This window comes from Perca fluviatilis, chromosome 8, assembly GCF_010015445.1.
Source record: "Perca fluviatilis chromosome 8, GENO_Pfluv_1.0, whole genome shotgun sequence".
NCBI lineage: Eukaryota > Metazoa > Chordata > Actinopteri > Perciformes > Percidae > Perca > Perca fluviatilis.
The window spans coordinates 2113227-2128226 of NC_053119.1; the positions used below are offsets into that span (position 1 = coordinate 2113227).

At 42.2% G+C, this 15000-nt stretch overlaps 2 protein-coding genes across 3 annotated transcripts in view; both read left to right on the forward strand.

Annotated features, from left to right (window-relative positions):
- Nucleotides 1-3384: 3384 nt before the first annotated feature.
- LOC120563720 (retinoblastoma-like protein 2) lies at nucleotides 3385-11007 on the forward strand. The gene is made up of 4 exons (XM_039808079.1): nucleotides 3385-4232; nucleotides 4896-5026; nucleotides 5924-6124; nucleotides 10992-11007. The coding sequence occupies exons 1-4, from the start codon at nucleotides 4095-4097 to the stop codon at nucleotides 11005-11007; spliced, it is 486 nt and encodes a 161-aa protein (XP_039664013.1). The 5' UTR covers nucleotides 3385-4094.
- A 161-nt stretch (nucleotides 11008-11168) lies between these two features.
- rbl2 (retinoblastoma-like 2 (p130)) overlaps nucleotides 11169-15000 on the forward strand; it is a 21709-nt gene continuing 17877 nt past the window's right edge. For both annotated transcript variants that reach the window (XM_039809858.1, XM_039809859.1), the window contains exon 1: nucleotides 11169-11318. In XM_039809858.1, coding sequence (XP_039665792.1) covers nucleotides 11201-11318 — 118 coding nt within the window. In that variant the 5' untranslated portion in view covers nucleotides 11169-11200. The remainder of the gene's footprint in view (nucleotides 11319-15000) is intronic.

Sequence of the window (15000 nt, forward strand, 5' to 3'; positions counted from 1 at the left end):
TTACATGAAGAGATGAAACCTTCATCATCACAACACTTCATAAATCCAGATGTATTAAACTGTTAGTCTGGTGAGAGCGTCCTGATCTGGTGAGCTCCAGTTTTCTCTTCCCAGACCAGTCTGGCATCTTGAGGTAGAGAACATTTGGAGCCGTTCGCCAAACGACCGACCAATCAGTGTTGGTTTTGAGGCGGGTTTAGGTGGTGATAGACAGATGGTTTATCCAATCAGCTAGCCAGGATTTAGCGGTAGGTAGCCCTAATTCTGTTAGCCGCTCGCTAATGCTTTTTTCTCTTGGATCCTTCTTTTGGAATATGGACCGGGAACCTGAAATGGGGCCTTTTATTCCTAAATTCTCGTTACACAAACGACAAATCTCCTTTACCGACATGTTGCTAGCTTGCTGAGCTAACGAGCTACGCTTTGCCTGCAGCAGCAGGGGTAGCCTGGCTTGTTGTATTTGCATAGGCCTACGCTTCGTTGATCTGACTGGTTGATTTGGCCCATCTTACACCAACATAGGTGGTGGTAGACAGATGGTTTATCCAATCAGCTAACCAGGATTTTCGCCCCTTCCCAAAAGTTCTGCAACGGAAAGTTCCCAGATGGATATGCCGAGCTGATGGGAAGCAATCCATCTGGAGGAGTCAGGTTATTAAACTGCTGCTAACAGTTGAAAGCATCAATAATATAAATCCAATCATGTGACTGATTCTCTCTATTTCCCAGAGCTCCTGGTCTGTTGATAGTGGGTTAGTTTTGTAAATAAGTTTAAAATGAATCATCTTCTGTAGTTGAACTCTGATATAAAAACTACTTTTAAGTATATTTTGTGATAAAACTTGTGTACTCGTGTAGAGTTGTGGATGTTGGACTTTTCCTGAGTCAGGGTTCCTGCTGGCCCGGGGAACGTAAAACGCTGAGTCATGGTTCCATCTTCATCGTATCATAAATGATGTCATCGTTAGAAAATGTTTGTTGAATGGCGTGATGATAATCTGACGTTAGCCAATCAGGAACTGAGTTACTGCTCGACCCTTTTTACCTTTTTTTTTATTATTTTCGACATTTTAAGCTTCTGATGCTTCTGACTTAAACGTTTCAGTTTGACTTTTTATTTATTTATTAAAATTTTGTTGTAAACAATTTTTTTCTGATTTGTTTAGGGGCCAGTAAAAAGTTGACTTTGGGCAAAAGGAAAGAAATCTCCTTTCTGGAAGTGAATGTGAAAAACAAGTGAAACTCCCGTTAACATTGAACGGTGTTCAGCATCTAATGTGAGCGCCTACGGAGGTTAACTTATAACGGAGTATTGTTCTAGTGAGTTCTTGTTCCAGGTTCTCTGTCGTCCTATCAGAGTGGAGCTGCTCCAACACGTCTGACGGAAAACAATGAGAATCCAACACATCAAACATAACGTGCACAAGTTTAGGAATAAAGTAGAATACAATAACATAACTGGCAGTACAGCGAGATCAAGTAAAGAAAGTGAAATACAGACAGGATGAGATAAACATATATCTATATCTATATATATCTTTTATTGTCATTGTTTTCAACAACAAACAGTTTCGCAGCTCTCTTAGATTAAATCACAGAGTTAAATATAACAATCAACATAAATAAACACGATGACGTGACACATAATACATAATGTTTTTACATTTCCAGTGTTTGGGGTCACTCACACACACAGATAAACACAGACAGACACACACACACACACACTTTTCAGTCATGTGCAGGGCTCTCAAGTTTTGAAGACAGGCAAGAGTGACACCTCCCAAAAAAAAAGATCATAGATTGGTGGCGGGTTGGACAAGTCGCAGGAATAGGGGTGTTTCATTAATATTATTATTATTATTAGTGTTTTTGTTGTTATTATTAATAATTGCTGAGATTTACACAAGAAAAGATTTGACACATGGCACTGACAATTCAACCAAATACAAAGTATTTATTCAATTTCTGCATGGTTACTTATACCTTTTTCTGATTAATTTATGCTGGAAATCTTTATGTAAAGGTAAACATAGATTAAAATCCAAATATAAAAACATAATGGAATAAATGGCAGTTAGGCTCTCAGGCATTCTGTATTGCTTTCATCTATTTATTCTCCTGTAGATCAGCTTTTCTAATTATATCTGAGTCAGCACACATGTAGCCTAGCATCATTTACTCTTCCCTTTTGCATCTTTTGTTGAGGAAGTAACCTCCTTAACTGTGTATATGACAGTTATTCACGTCAATTATGCATTAATTCATTTTAATGAATTAATAAACCCCTGGACTATAATATGATTTGTTAGAGCAAGATTTCTGCTCATGTTCAAAACTTTGTGCACATTCAAAATATCTCTTTTATCTGAGTTTTGGAGGAGTCGTGATACTTTGAGAAAAATAAAGTTATAATAGTCAATATATTTCAGAAAATAACTTATTTTTTTTCATTGGTTGCTGCATTAAATCTTACCCAGATACAATAGTGCTATTTTCTGATTGGCTATTGTGTTGCCCCTCTCTTTTTTTTGTTTGGCTGATAAGTGGCAGGCTCGATTTAGACATTAAAAATGTAAGCTACCGTGGCTTGGTCACGGTCTATGGGCTTGGTAGCGTTGCATTTCCCCTGACTCGTTTCCTGGTTCTATTTCTCCATAAACAACATGAAATCAAGGAGAGGGTTAACTTCTCCTGCTCCAGATTTCCCGCCGTGGTCAGAAAGAACAGGGGAGACACTTTGTTTCTCTCACTAGGACTCTAGAGTCGCTACTTGCTCCAAAGATAATTGCCGTCACTCTCTCACTTCTCCCTCTACCACACACTCCCACCACACACACATGTGGCTCGACGCACACACCAGCGCACAAGCATAAACATCAGGCCACTTATGTAGACTACTGCAAGAGCTCTGCGTGGAGCCTCCGCACAACTGTAAAACGGCCAGACGCGTTAGATTCCTGCCGGTTCCATAGTGAGAGCGGCGCAGCCAGAGAAATTTTGGGCGCTGCGGCATATTCAATTTATTATAAATAATTTTTACGCGTGAGAAATACAATGTGTGGCGGGAGTGCGTGACAAAAGACCGAAATGAGTGACTGTCACGCTCAATGCGTGACACTTGAGAGCCCTGCATGTGTAAAAACAGATAGTAGCCCTAATATATTATACATTTCTGAAGTAAAAAAAGGTCTCAATGCTTCCTCCTGTGTTACATCATGTAGATTTAATGCGTTTGACAATTTCTTAAGAAGCGTTTACATTTTATTTGACATTTTTGACACTTTAAGCTCGAGATGCTTTAAGTTTTTCAATCAGAAGCTGATTTTTCGACAGAAATTACTATTTGTTATCAGAGCCGAAGACTGAATACAAAACTTTAAATGATTATAAAGCTGTATCAAAGACGTTTAAATAATCGTACGTTTAAAAATCACAATTTAAAGACGTTTAGCTTTTCGTTCGGTCGTCGTGACAACAAACTGCCGTCTCCGCTATGAAAACTAAAACATCAGAAAAAGTCGTATTTCGACAGAAATCTATACTATTAAAAGAGCCGAAGACTAAATTGTAAACGTTAAAGCAGTATAGAGCTGTATCAAACATGTTTTAATGCTCGTAGGTTTTAAAAAACACGATTTAAAGCCGAGTTAACTCTTTTTCGGACGAGACGCCGTGACAACAAACTGCCGTGTCTCTGAAAACAAACAACCGGAAGTTATAGTATTGTTCTATTTTGATTGACAGGTCGACCCACCCATCTTTGCTCAGCTACGCACGTTTAATGGGCGGAGGCAAGCTACGCTGCCGTTGGTATTCTCTACGTAAAGATACGCACAGAAATGACGTTTCACCTTGTGTCTTGCGACCCCTGTACGTCTGTTGCGGCCACGCGCCGTCGTAGCTGTCAGAGGACATTTAAATGGCCACGGCACGGATCCGTTTACCTCACAGCACCGTAATAACGCCGTTACGGTGATATTTAGGCAAACAGCTGCGTGGACACCGTCTGTGGTTGTTATCGGTGTTGCTCTCTTTGGTATAAATCCACATTTTAACCGCTGAATTAGTTCAGAAAGCCACAAAGTGAAGAAATGAGCGACGAGGAGGAGTTTCTGCAGAAAGCTCGAGCCGGGTTTGAGGATCTGTGTCGGGCTTTAAACATGGACGAAGAGGCGGGAAACGAGGCCTGGAAGAACTACGAAAACACCCGCAGGAACTTCACCTTAGAGGTAAAACATTCACATTCATCTTTCATATCTTTATTATATCGGTTTGTGTTGTTTCTGCCGCTCCGTGTTCACCGTAACCTTACCGGGGCGGAGCCAGACGGTGTAAACATCCGGGGCCCAAACGTGTGTGTGTGTGTGTGTGTGTGTGTGTGTGTGTGTGTGTGTGTGTGTGTGTGTGTGTGTGTGTTTTTTTGTGTGTGTGTGTGTGTGTGTGTGTGTGTGTGTGTGTGTGTGTGTGTGTGTGTGTGTGTGTGTGTGTGTGTGTGTGTGTGTGTGTGTTACTCGGGTCCCCGAGGACAGCAGGAAGATTAACTAAAAAAACTGATATGTGTTACTTTTTTCCGACATATTTGGCATTTTATTTTCAACCTTTTTGTAATTTTATTTATATATATATATATTTTATTTTATTTATTTTTTTTTGTCCACAGCAATCCCACCAATCGGTCCCAAAGCATCCCAGTTAGAGAGGACATGCCCTAAACTTATTCTTATTAAATCTAGAGAGAGAGAGATAGAGAGAGAGAGAGAGGGGACATGATGTCAGGATTTATCCAGGAAATGTTCATCCGTTGATTCAGACTTTGTGAAACTAAAACTAACTTCACCTGCCTCTCTTTGTAACACACTCCTCTTCTCTCTCTTCTCTCTCCCATGTTGCAGGGCAGCGAGCGCCACTGGCTGGCCTGTGCTCTGTACGTGGCCTGCCGGTCCTCGGTGCCCACGGTGGGGAAAGGCACCGCCGACGGGAACTACGTCTCCCTCACCAGGATCCTACGCTGCTCCGAGATGAGGTAATGCACCCACAATGCACCTGTCTGGGAGTCCATCTGGGAGGATTTTCTGCTGTTATTCTCTCTGTTTTATTTTATATTTTGCTATGTTTACTGGCGTCGACACTACTGCGGTGTTTCCGAATCCCTAAAAACGGAGATATTTGGAGACAGTTTCGCTTCCTTCCTAGTCTGGACGGCCCAAACGGAGACGTTTGGAAAGGAATCTGCCCGTCGTTGGGTAGCTACACACCTTCCTTTTAGGAACAGTTGCATCTCGTCCTCGCTCCAAGATATGCGGTTTGGGCGTTCTAGTTTAAACGGAGATTATTTCTGCTACTGGAACTGAAACTCTTGTGTGGACAAAAATCTTTGTTGTCTCAAAATGTAGCAGTGGGGATGTACCCTCAAACTCCTGCAGAGGAGACCTTTCCACAGAGAGACACACACACACACACACACACACACACACACACACACACACACAGAGACACACACACACACACACACACACACTTTTTTATGTTTTTGTTTTCAACTGTTTATGGTAGTGGTGTATTTGCAGCCTCAGATGTAGAAACCGCCGCCAGTGTTCTCGGTGTAACGGTGAAGTGTTTCCTCCTGGCAGCTTGAGAGACACACACACACACACACAGAACACACACACACACACAGACACACACACACACACACACACACATAGACACATACATGCACACAGAGAAACAGACACACACACACACACACGCGCGCGCGCAGCACACACACACACACACACAGAGACACACACACACACACACACACACACACACACACACACACACACACACACACACACACACACACACACACACAGAGACACAGAGACACACACAGACCCAGTTCTCGGTGTAACCGTGCCGTGTTTCCTCCTGGCAGCCTGATTGAGTTCTTCAACAAGATGAAGAAGTGGCAGGACATGGCCGAGCTGCCGGCAGCGTTCAGGCACGGCACCGACCGGCTGGAGAGGAACTTCACCGTCTCAGCCGTCATCTTCAAGAAGTACGTTCCCATCTTCAGAGCCATGTTCAGGCCGCCGTCAGAGGAGCCGCCACGGGCACACCGCAGCCGCAAACAGAGGTGGGGAGACACACACACACACACACACACACAGAGACACACACAGACACACACACACACACAGAGACACAGACATACACAGAGATATATATATATACACACACACACACACACACAGAGACACACACACACACACACACACACACACACACACACAGAGAGAGACACACACAGAGACACACACAGACACACACACACACAGAGACACACACAGAGCACACACACACACACACACACACACAGAGACACACACAGAGACACACACACACACACACACACACACACACACACAGACAAACACACACACACACACACACACACACACACACAGAGACACACACACACACACACACACAGACAAACACACACACACAGAGACACAGACATACACAGAGATATATACACACACACACACACACACACAGACCGACACACACACACACACACACACACACACACACACACACACACACACACACAAACACACACACACACACACACACACACACAGACACACACACACACACACACACACACACACACACACAGAGACACAGACATACACAGAGATGCACACACACACAGAGACAGGGACAAACGCACACACACAAACACACAGACAGAAACAGGGACACACACAGAGAGACAGACAAACTCACACACACACAGAGACACACAGACACACAGACACATATAGATAGATATCTGGTTAGCACTGTGGCCTCACAAAAAGTAAACAAACAACTTCCCCAAAAAAAAAAAAAAAAAACAAAAACCACCAACCAAAAAAAAAAAAAAAAAAAAACACACAAAAAAACACAAAAAAAAAAAAACACAAAAAAAAAAAACACAAAAAAAAAAAAAAAAAAAAAAAAAAAAAAAAAAAAAAAAAAAAAAAAAAAAAAAAAAAAAAAAAAAAAAAAAAAAAAAAAAAAAAAAAAAAAAAAAAAAAAAAAAAAAAAAAAAAAAACACCAAACAAACCAAAAAAAAAAAAAAAAAAAAAAAATATTGGCCAAGATTATATCTTTGGCTGCCCCTGCACATGTGTATATATCTCTGGTTGCCCCGCATTACATGTGTATATATCTTTGGCTGCCCCGCACATGTGTATATATCTTTGGTTGCCCCGACATTTGTATATATCTTTGTTCCCCCCTAACATTATTTTATTTTTTTTCCCCCCCTTTTTTTTACCCCCAATATATATCTTTGGTTCCCCCTGCACATGTGTATATATCTTTGGTTCCCCTGCACATGTGTATACAGTGCCTTCGCGAAAGTGTGTGGCCCCTCTTTGAACGTTTCGACCTTTTGCGCACATTTCAGGCCTCAAACATAAAGATATAAAACTGTAATTTTTTGTGAAGAATCAACAACAAGTGGGTCCCAATTATGAAGTGGAACGAAATTCATTGGCTATTTCAAACTTTTTAACAAATAAAAACTGAAAAAGTGGCGTGCAAAATTATTCAGCCCCCTTTTACTTTCAGTGCAGCAAACTCTCTCCAGAAGTTCAGTGAGGATCTCTGAATGATCCAATGTTGACCTAAATGACTAATGATGATAAATAGAATCCAGCTGTGTGTAATCAAGTCTCCGTATAAATGCACCTGCTCTGTGATAGTCTCAGAGGTCTCCGGGTAAAAGCGCAGAGAGCATCATGAAGAACAAGGAACACACCAGGCAGGTCCGAGATACTGTTGTGGAGAAGTTTAAAGCCGGATTGGATACAAAAGATTTCCCAAGCTTTAAACATCCCAAGGAGCACTGTGCAGCGATAATATTGAAATGGAAGGAGTATCAGACCACTACAAATCTACGAAGACCCGGCCGTCCCTCTAAACTTTCAGCTCATACAATGAGAAGACTGATCAGAGATGCAGCCAAGAGGCCCATGATCACTCTGGATGAACTGCAGAGATCTACAGCTGAGGTGGGAGACTCTGTCCATAGGACAACAATCAGTCGTATACTGCACAAATCTGGCCTTTATGGAAGAGTGGCAAGAAGAAAGCCATTTCTTAAAGATATCCATAAAAAGTGTTGTTTAAAGTTTGCCAAAAGCCACCTGGGAGACACTCCAAACATGTGGAAGAAGGTGCTGTGGTCAGATGAAACCAAAATCGAACTTTTTGGCAACAATGCAAAACGTTATGTTTGGCGTAAAAAGCAACACAGCTCATCACCCTGAACACACCATCCCCACTGTCAAACATGGTGGTGGCAGCATCATGGTTTGGGCCTGCTTTTCTTCAGCAGGGACAGGGAAGATGGTTAAAATTGATGGGAAGATGGATGGAGCCAAATACGGGACCATTCTGGAAGAAAACCTGATGGAGTCTGCAAAAGACCTGAGACTGGGACGGAGATTTGTCTTCCAACAAGACAATGATCCAAAACATAAAGCAAAATCTACAATGGAATGGTTCACAAATAAACATATCCCGGTGTTAGAATGGCCAAGTCAAAGTCCAGACCTGAATCCAATCGAGAATCTGTGGAAAGAACTGAAAACTGCTGTTCACAAACGCTCTCCATCCAACCTCACTGAGCTCGAGCTGTTTTGCAAGGAGGAATGGGCAAAAATGTCAGTCTCTCGGTGCAAAACTGATAGAGACATACCCCCAAGCGACTTACAGCTGTAATCGCAGCAAAAGGTGGCGCTACAAAGTATTAACTTAAGGGGGCTGAATAATTTTGCACCCAATATTTCAGTTTTTATTTGTTTAAAAGGTTTGAAATATCCAATAAATTTCGTTCCACATCATGATTGTGTCCCACTTGTTGTTGATTCTTCACAAAAAATTACAGTTTTATATCTTTATGTTTGAGGCCTGAAATGTGGCAAAAGGTCGAAAAGTTCAAAGGGACGAATACTTCGCAAGGCACTGTATATCTTTGGCTGCCCCCGCAATGTATATATCTTTGGTTCCCCCTGCACGATGTATATATCTTTGGTTGCCCCCGCACATGTGTATATATCTTTGGCTGCCCCCGCACATGTGTATATATCTCTGGTTGCCCCCGCACATGTGTATATATCTTTGGCTGCCCCTGCACATGTGTATATATCTCTGGTTGCCCCCGCACATGTGTATATATCTTTGGCTGCCCCGCACATGGTATATATCTTTGGTTCCCCGCGCAATAATGTATATATCTTTGGTTCCCCCTGCACATGTGTATATATCTTTGGCTGCCCCTGACATGTGTATATATCTTTGGTTCCCCCTGCACACATGTGTATATATCTTTGGTTCCCCCCTGCACATGTGTATATATCTTTAGTTTGCCCCGCACATGTGTATATATCTTTGGTTTCCCCCTGCACATGTGTATATATCTTTGGCTGCCCCGCACATGTGTATATATCTTTGGTTCCCCTGCACATGTGTATATATCTTAGCTGCCCTGCACATGTGTATATATCTTTGGCTGCCCCGCACATGTGTATATATCTTTGGTTCCCCTGCACATGTGTATATATCTTTGGTTGCTCCTGCACATGTGTATATATCTTTGGTTCCCGCACATGTTGTATATCTTTGGTTCCCCTGCTACGTGTATATATCTTTGGCTGCCCCTGCACATGTGTATATATCTTTGGTTCCCCTGCACATGTGTATATATCTTTGGCTGCCCCTGCACATGTGTATATATCTTTGGTTCCCCCTGCACATGTGTATATATCTTTGGTTGCTCCTGCACATGTGTATATATCTTTGGTTCCCCCTGCACATGTGTATATATCTTTGGTTCCCCCTGCACATGTGTATATATCTTTGGTTCCCCCTGCACATGTGTATATATCTTTGGCTGCCCCTGCACATGTGTATATATCTTTGGCTGCCCCTGCACATGTGTATATATCTTTGGTTGCCCCCGCACATGTGTATATATCTTTGGCTGCCCCGCACATGTGTATATATCTTTGGTTGCCCCTGCACATGTGTATATATCTTTGGTTCCCCCTGCACATGTGTATATATCTTTGGTTGCCCCTGCACATGTGTATATATCTTTGGTTGCCCCTGCACATGTGTATATATCTTTGGTTGCCCCTGCACATGTGTATATATCTTTGGTTCCCCGCACATGTGTATATATCTTTGGTTGCCCCTGCACATGTGTATATATCTTGTTGCCCCTGCGAATGTATATATCTTTGCTGCCCCGCACATGTGTATATATCTTTGGCTGCCCCCGCACATGTGTATATATCTTTGGTTCCCCCTGCACATGTGTATATATCTCTGGTTGCCCCTGCACATGTGTATATATCTCTGGTTGCCCCTGCACATGTGTATATATCTCTGGTTGCCCTGCACATGTATATATCTCTGGTTCCCTAAAATATGTATATATCTCTGGTTCCCCACATGCATATGTATATATCTTTGACTGCCCCGCACATGTGTATATATCTTTGGTTCCCCCTGCACATGTGTATATATCTCTGGTTGCCCTTGCTGTGTTATATATCTCTGGTTGCCCCTGCACATGTGTATATATCTCTCTGGTTCCCCCCTGCACATGTGTATATATATCTCTGGTTGCCCCTGCACATGTGTATATATCTCTGGTTCCCCTCACTATGTGTATATATCTCTGGTTCCCCTACTGCACATGTGTATATATCTCTGGTTGCCCCTGCACATGTGTATATATCTCTGGTTCCCCCTGCACATGTGTATATATCTCTGGTTGCCCCTGCACATGTGTATATATCTCTGGTTCCCCCTGCACATGTGTATATATCTCTGGTTCCCCCTGCACATGTGTATATATCTCTGGTTCCCCCTGCACATGTGTATATATCTCTGGTTCCCCCTGCACATGTGTATATATCTTTGGTTGCCCCCACAGAGCTCCTCAGGTCTAGAATACTTCAGCTATATTTCCCTGATGATATTAACACACACTTGATTCAGCAACATTTTCACTGCAGAGAAGAAGTGTAAGAACTTGATTTTTTTTTTTTGACACTGTGGTAGCGTAGCCTAAAGAAATGATGATGACTCCCTCTTCTTCTTCTTCCTCTTCTTCTGTTGTTGTTTTAATCAGGGAACTTCCCGATGATCAGTGACGACCTGGTGAACTCGTACCATCTGCTGCTGTGCTCCCTCGACCTCGTCTTCACCAACGCTCTGCTCTGCAACGCCCGGAAAGATCTGCTCAACCCAAACTTCAGAGGTACACACACGCTGTTACACACACACTACAGAGGTACACACACACACACACACACACACACACACACACACACACACACACACACTGTTACACTTACACACACACACACTGTTACACTTACACACACACACACACACTGTTACACACACATACTGTAACACACACACACACACACACACACACTGTTACACGCACACTGTTACACACATTTCAGAGGTAAATACACTGTTGCACACAAACTACAGAGGTACACACACTGTCACACACACACACATACTCACACTGTTACACACACACACACACACACTATAGAGGTACACACACACACACACACACACACACACACACTATATAGGTACACACACTGTTACACACACTCACACTGTTACACACACACACACACACACACACACACACACACTACAGAGGTACACACACTGTCACTCACACACACACACACAAACTACAGAGGTACACACACTGTCACACACACACACATACTCACACTGTTACACACACACACACACACACTATAGAGGTACACACACACACACACACACACACACACACACACACACACTATATAGGTATCACACTGTTACACACACTCACACTGTTACACACACACACACAGACACACACACACACACACTACAGAGGTACACACACTGTCACACACACACACACACACACACACACACACACACACACACACACACACTACAGAGACACACACACACACACACACACACTACAGAGACACACACACACACACACACACACACACACACACACTACAGAAGGCGTACACTGTCACACACACACACACACACACACACACACACTATAGAGGTACACACACTGTCACACACACACACACACACACACACACACACACACACACACTATAGAGGTACACACACTGTCACACACACACAAAAACTACAGAGATACACAAGTCTGCTGCTGAAAATAACTGACGTAGACGTTTGTTCCCGATGCGTTTGCCATTTTTTCAACAGAAAGTTAGATTATAAAGACAGTCAGGTGGCGGCCATCTTTAGCTACTGTCCCTAATCTATCTTAATAAACTGTCTGTACACTTACAGAGTTCTCAATGCTTGTGTTAACATGTAGGGACCTCACTATACTACCGTTGAGCCTTCTTAGTACTATAATAAGCGATTTGTTTGTACTTTCCCTGTTCCCCCGAATACTAGCATTATAAGCTAATCAACGGTCCACGCTAGCTTGTTTCAAGCTTCAAACCCATTGGACTAGCATGAAAACATGTCCCACAGAGCAACAGAGAGGCTCTGTTATTAATACACATCTCTTTAGTGTGATATTGGATGTGAAAAGAAGAAAATGGTTCTAACATTGCTCTTTAGATGTGTGTGAATGTCCCACACCAGGAGTCATTTATATAGTTCTATTTTCTAGTGATCCATTATCTGGTCAACACATTTATCATCTATTAAAGAAAAGATAGAAAATACATATATGTGTGTGTGCTGTAAAGTGGTTAGAAAAAATAAAATCTGAATCGGCTAAAATCGCTATCAGCTGGCCTAACTCAATGGAAATGGGAAATCGGAATCGGCCTAGAAAGTTGTAATCGGTGCATCTCTAGTTATTAACCCCTAGGTTCGTTTTGCGCTGTAATTGTCCTTTAAGGAGTTTCAGTGCTGGCTTAACTTTTCAGGAATGCTGCTGCTGCTGCTTCTTGTATTTATTTATTCATTAGATCAGATAGAAACAGTGTTGCTGTAACTCTGCTTATCGTGAACCACACACAGAGTTGTAAAACATGAGGAGTCCTAAATCAGGAAGCCTGCTTATCGGTCCTGTGCTGCACTAAATCAAACCTGTGAAATAAATCTCCAGTTTTCTGCTGAGCACCTTTCAGCAGACGTAAATCAGCGCTGCGTCTCTTCCTGTCCACGCCGCTGGCTTCCTCTCTCTGGTAACTTTCATTTCTCTGCTCTGACACCACGACCAACCGTACTCGCACAGGAAACACTTTGGTCTGGTTTAAAATTCCTAAACTGCAGCGGAGAACTTAAGACGCCTTATTTCCTGCGAAGGGAAAGAAAAGAGGATGTTGTAACATTTTACAAGATTCAACAGACGAGGATAAAACATGTCAACGGTTAAAAAGATGCAGTAGAAACAGGATTATTAAATTAAATTCATCGTCGATATACAGTAGACTAATAGAAACGTAGTCCCGGGCCAAAAACGTTAGGTATTTCTTGTTGGAAAGGTTATCAACAGACACAAATACAAATACCCAGAGACCAAGATGATGTCAGGTCTCAGTTTGGACTGGGTGATGTGTGTTGGGATTTTCAGCTGCCTTTCCAGGTCGACTGTCCTCTAGGGCTGCTCCTCTTAGTGGATTAGTCGACTAATAGGTCGTTTTGGTCTTAGTCAACTTAGATGTCTTTAGTCCATTAGTCATGCATGTTTGATGCTTTTTTCATGCTGAATGACTTATTTCCAAGAAACGTACGAGCACATCTCTGGTAAACACAAGAATTAAAGTGGTGCTTTTAGCATGACTCTTAGCGGAGAAACTCAGATTTACAGATCTGTCGATTTAAATCAACTAATCAATTAGTCGATACAGTTGAATGAGTGTTAGTCGACTAAGAAGTTCTTCAATCGAGCACAGCCCTGCTGTCATCGTCCAGTCTTGGGCCGTGGAGAGCAAACCTACAGAGTTACAGAGCAGTTTTTTGATGCTTTCTCTCTCTCAAAAAATATAAATGACTTAGCCGGTAAGATGAATCCCCCTGTCACCTTTTCCCTGTGTGTTGTGTTAAACATGAGGATGAGACTAACTAGCCTGAGTGAATGTATTTCTTCCCTACTTGTGTGTAATTGTGCAGAAAGCTAACTCACCCTAAACTACCATCATGACATTAAACAGCGTATTGGTGTGATGTGATATGTGATGATGATGTGATGTGATGATGTGATGATATTGATGATGATGATATTGATGATGATGATGATGATGATGATGATGTGATGTGATATTATTATTGATGATGATGATGATGATGATGATGATGATGATATTATTTGTATTGAGTTGTCTCTATGTGTTGTGGTTGTCTCTTGATTAGTGTGTGTGTTATTATTGGTGTGTGTATTGATGTGTATTGGTGGTATGTGTCTGTATGGTATTGGTGTCTCTTTGTGTGTGTCTGTGTGATGATAATGATGTCTGTCTGTCTGTGTGGGGGTTGTCTCTTTAGTGATGATTATGTGTGTTGATGATGTGTATGTGTCTGTGATGTGATGTTGTGATATGTGATGTGATGATGTGTATTGTTATTATTGTTGATGATGATGATATGTGATATTGATGTGATGGTATTGTGTTGGTGTGTGTGTGTGTGTGATGATGATATGTGTGTGTATGTGTTGATGATGTGTATGTGTGTGTGTATGTGATGATGGTGTGTGTGTGTGTGTCTCTGTGTATTGTGTGTGTGTGATGTGTGTGTGTTGTTGTCTGTGTGTGTGTGTGTCTGTGTGTCTGTGTGTGTATGTGTGTGTGTGTGTTGTTGGTGTGTGTGTGATGTTGTTGTTTGTGTGTGTGTGTTGTTGTGTGCGTGTGTGTTGGTGTCTCCGTGTGTGTGTGGTGTCTCCGTGTGTGTTTGGTGTCTCC

Excerpts from the sequence above, each read along its gene's own strand:
- LOC120563720 (XM_039808079.1), top strand. The coding sequence starts at position 4,095 with ATGAGCGACGAGGAGGAGTTTCTGCAGAAAGCTCGAGCCGGGTTTGAG. Across the intron at positions 4,233-4,895 it reads GCAGGAACTTCACCTTAGAG|GGCAGCGAGCGCCACTGGCT; the intron begins GTAAAACATTCA and ends CCCATGTTGCAG. Across the intron at positions 5,027-5,923 it reads CTACGCTGCTCCGAGATGAG|CCTGATTGAGTTCTTCAACA; the intron begins GTAATGCACCCA and ends TCCTCCTGGCAG.